Here is a 4,155-nt window from a genome sequence, read left to right as displayed (position 1 = left end):
TAGTTTCATCAAGAGAAATCGAAAATATTTACAACTATTTAAGTCTTTTTTTAATTGATGTTGTACGTTTTTGTTAAGATCTATTATTCTGTCTTTGATAGTATTTCTACTGAATGGTAACTCAGAAATTCTTTTAATAATATCATCTTTATTTTTCATATCGTGAAATAGAGCTGGTGCACATCTTAGAAATATTTCTTTAAGAAATTCTCCGTCACTGTGGGCTTTCCCATGCTGAGCTATGGAGTGAGCAATACAGTAACTTGCTCATGTTAATTTGTAGAGCATCTTACAAATTTAATGATGGAATTTGATTGATTTTTATAGAGGTGTAGCTGCCTAGAAATGTATTCCTTCCTTTCATCGATACTTTTTTTCAAGAGCTGACAATGATTAGTTTCAAAATGTCTCTTTATATTCCACGTTCTGCTTACTACCGGTTTTTTGTTTGTTTGTTTTTTTTTGGGGGGGGGGGGTTGACCTTTGAAATTGTCTTTATTTCTGATCATTCCTTTACAACCATACATCTCAGCATTAACTCCCACACATGCAGCTGGAGCACAAACCCTCCCCCCCCCAAGCTAATCAGATTCTTATTTCTGATTCTAGGACACTTGCCCCATGAGGTCCCATGAACTCCCCAACATTTGCCCCTGTAATCGTGGACCTGGGCTTGGTCCCTTCCTTTCCCAGTCCACAGGAGCATGAATCTGGAACGTGGGTGCCCCCTGCATAATACACCCGGTTCTATATTACAGCTTCCAAGGACCCAGAACAAAGCTTCTGCTGAGTGATCCCACTGGGCAGGGTCAGTACAGGGGCACAGCATGGGTACACGTCATGAAAATGCCACGTCATAAACGTTAGTGTTGCCACATGTGTGACAGCACTTGCCACAAATATAGATGGTCCTGGTCTGTCCTAACTCCCTCAGTAACACCTTGAGCTCAGCCCGGATCTGGGCAAGTCTCTCCTGGTTGAGGATCCCCTGGATCCTGTAACACTCCAGAGGGACGGGGTACAGCTCGAGCTCCAAACTGCGCAGCCCGGCCGTGTGGCGCAGCAGCTTCTCCACGGTGGCCACGCAAAAGTTGTTCATAGAGATGGTGAAGTCCCTGAGCTGCTGACAGCGGCTCAGGACAGGTAGGATGGCCTCGACTTGGGAGTCCACCATCCCACAGTTATCTAGGCGCAGGTCCTGGAGGGTGGGTGCCACTGCCTCCAGCAGAGCTTGGAGGGGCTCAAGACTAAAATCCGCCAGGCTGAGGCGAAACAGATGCAGGGACTTCAGCTGCCTGAGGTTCGGGCACTGGAACATGTGTGTCAGGTCTGAATGCGTCAGCCTCTGGCAATTATCTATGGAGAGTTTGTCCAAGGGGGTCTGCAGGCACCTGAGTATCTGGTCCAGACGGCCTTGGAGGAAGGAGGGACAATCCATGTTGAGATCCCGGAGGTGCCGCAGCCTGAGCATCTGAGAGAGGAATTGGGAAAAGGATCGCTGCTCCTCCTGCTGTTTCCTGTCCCAATCCTCTTCCTCTTCCAACTCCTCTTCCTCTTCCAACTCCTCTTCCTCTTCCAGCTCCTCTTCCTCTTCCAACTCCTCTTCCTCTTCCAACTCCTCTTCCTCTTCCAACTCCTCTTCCTCTTCCAACTCCTCTTCCTCTTCCAACTCCTCTTCCTCTTCCCGCTCCTGTTCCTCCTCCGGGTCCTCCTCCTCTGTCAACACGTGAATGTGGGAGAGAGAGAGTCTCTGCAGGTTACTCATATGACCCAGGTAAAGAGCAAACGTCCCCAGGGTGGGCAGGTCCCAGGTGCAGTTCACTTCCACCTCCTGGATGCACTCCAGCTTCACCCTATCCAGGACCTTGCTGACCCTCTGGAAGGGCACCTCAGAAATCCTTAGCGCCTTGCAGCACAGGTGTAGCGACCCTTCCCTCTGCTGGGCCCATTGGATGATGTACTTGAGAAACTCATCCCCGTCGTCACTTTCGTTGAAGTTAAGGTCTAGGAACACCTCCAAGGGAGCCAAGGGGTGCTCCTTGTTGGGGCTGGAGCTGTGCACAGCCACTGGTACTTTCCATGAGCAATTCCAGGTGCTGTCTCCACACCACATTCTCCAGAAGTTGGCACCTGTGCTCCTTAAATCCAGCACCCGCAGTTTCCATCTCCTGGGCCTAACCTCCTGGGCAAGCAGAATGTCAAGCCCATCCAACACGGCTTTTAAGACCATGAGCCCAGGCAGCTGCAGCAGGCCCCCCAGAGGGAGGACAGTGAAGGGCCAGGCCTGCACCATCGCCTTCAGGGGCTCCGGGATTCTCCTACGGTAGGCCTGAATGAACAGCGGCGGGAAGAGCTCAGCCGGCAGGTAGTCCAGAGCTGCGATGGCTGAGGCCTGGTCCCTCAGCAGGCTCTCTCCTGCCAGCTGAAGGAGTGTGGATGGAGTCTGGATGTCCATCTTCAAAGTTCTCAGAAAGGAATCCTTCCGAAACGACTGCTGTGACTGGGTTTGCTGGGGCTCAGATCTCAGACCTGGTGGAGAACCACGGCACTGACTGCAGAGCTGAAGGACTCTGAATCTCTCCTCTGGAGCCTGAGGTTTTTATACACCTTTTCAAAAGCTAACATCCAATCAGAAACCTCAGTCTCCACCCCTTAATCCAGATTAATGGATTGAGAGAAAGTTAGGGAGGGGCTAGGTTGAGGCCTGTCTCATTGATTCCTTCCACAGGCACTGACTGAGGTTGACTGATGGTCCCCAGTTGTCATCCTCAGTGTGAGACAGTGAAGGTGTGTTGGGGTCCAACCCCAGCAGGTCCAGGGGTCCCCAAAGGTGTGGACGGAGTCCGCGAAGAAGGAATAACACGGAGACAGTGTTCAGTTGATCAGCAGCCTAGCCAGGATCTCTAGCCAGGTTCTCCAGCCAAGTTCTGTGTTTTATTGTCTTGTTACATCTGTATTTATACCAGTTGATTTTAATCCTATCAATTCCTATTCCAAAGGTTAGGGCGTTTCTTATCTCCATTCCAGGGAGTAAAGATTATGTAGCTTAAGGGTGATTCTTCCTAGTTAAAGTGATTAACTACCCGCCTGACATTTAGTTAAGGGGTTTTATTCCCTCCCTAACTTCAGGGAAAAATCCCTACCTGGGGAAACAACCTTTCTCAGAGAGGTGACTTTGGTTAAAACACATAGCACCAAGAAGGTGAGCAAACATATTAAGAACATGCCATATATGCCAGGTCCCTTGACACATATGCTGTGCAGATGTTTCTTCCCTGCAGCTACTATGTCAAGCAGCAAAGATGGACGGGCTTCCAGCAAAGGTGTAATGGGTTCCTGATGTTAAACAGGAAAAAACACAACCTGAGAGCATGGTGGCTGGGGGTCTTTGGCCACATTAGAGTACTCCAAATGTATCCACAGTTAAACAGCCAACACCCACAGCTGACACCATTTGGTGTCATCCCCAAAGAAAACAAATGAAATGTGTCCATGCGTCAAGGGAGGTTTTATGTCAGGTGACATAGCAGGTCAAGAGTTCCACAGGGATTAAGGGGTGGGCAAGTGAGAATGTGGCTGTCCCTGTAGACCCCAAGGCTTCTCTGAGGGAGGTCAGGTAAGAATCTCCATGGGAAGCAGGGTCAGGGCTGGGCAGGGTGGGGGTGGGCCATCCTAATGGAACCCTGAGAATGACCCAGGGCCATGTAACAGATGGATGTTTTCTCTTGGAAAGAAGAGAGATGGAAAGACTCTTCTGTGGGTGAATTTAGGGTTTAAAAGGAGACAAGCTGGAGGACAGACAGTGCCATCCTAGAGGGCAAAGGCAGCCATTGCATCTTCTGTCCCTCCCAGGAGAAAAGGGTGGGTCTCCCCTGGGGAAGATGGGATTAGCTCAGCTACTGGGTGGAGATTAAATCTAAGAATGTGATTAGAGGGAAAGAGGCCAGGCCTGGGAGTTAGACATTTTCAAGCCCAAAAAGCACTGAAGAAGGATGCATAGGCTCTTTTGGGTCTTGGAGCCGGGAGAGAAATAAACATGGGCCCATCACACCTAACCCTGTCACGTCATGGCAGCTGCCACCAAGTGACGTTTCTCTGAGGGTCGGGGTCCTTCCACAGAGAACCATTCCCAGACAGCAAGTGCCTTCCCTCACT

At 50.0% G+C, this 4,155-nt stretch overlaps 1 protein-coding gene across 1 annotated transcript; it reads right to left on the bottom strand.

The window, feature by feature from the left end:
- Window positions 1-838: 838 nt before the first annotated feature.
- LOC132238856 (PRAME family member 15-like) lies at window positions 839-2,455 on the bottom strand. The gene is made up of 2 exons (XM_059704881.1): window positions 1,671-2,455; window positions 839-1,463 (listed from the first exon to the last, which is right to left on the bottom strand). Exons 1-2 carry the CDS (start codon window positions 2,453-2,455, stop codon window positions 839-841), a joined length of 1,410 nt encoding a protein of 469 aa, XP_059560864.1.
- Between the last annotated feature and the right edge of the window lie 1,700 nt (window positions 2,456-4,155).

The sequence above is a fragment of the Myotis daubentonii genome, chromosome 7 (genome assembly GCF_963259705.1).
Source record: "Myotis daubentonii chromosome 7, mMyoDau2.1, whole genome shotgun sequence".
NCBI classification, from domain to species: domain Eukaryota; kingdom Metazoa; phylum Chordata; class Mammalia; order Chiroptera; family Vespertilionidae; genus Myotis; species Myotis daubentonii.
The sequence above is the reverse complement of the archived record's forward strand: the minus strand, read 5'-3'. Positions and strand labels throughout refer to the sequence as shown.

Bases quoted from the DNA above. Each gene is read 5' to 3' on its own strand.
- LOC132238856 (XM_059704881.1), bottom strand. From the start codon at position 2,455: ATGGACATCCAGACTCCATCCACACTCCTTCAGCTGGCAGGAGAGAGC. The intron at 1,464-1,670 runs GTTGGAAGAGGA...TCAGATGCTCAG, and splicing joins GAGCGGGAAGAGGAAGAGGA to GCTGCGGCACCTCCGGGATC.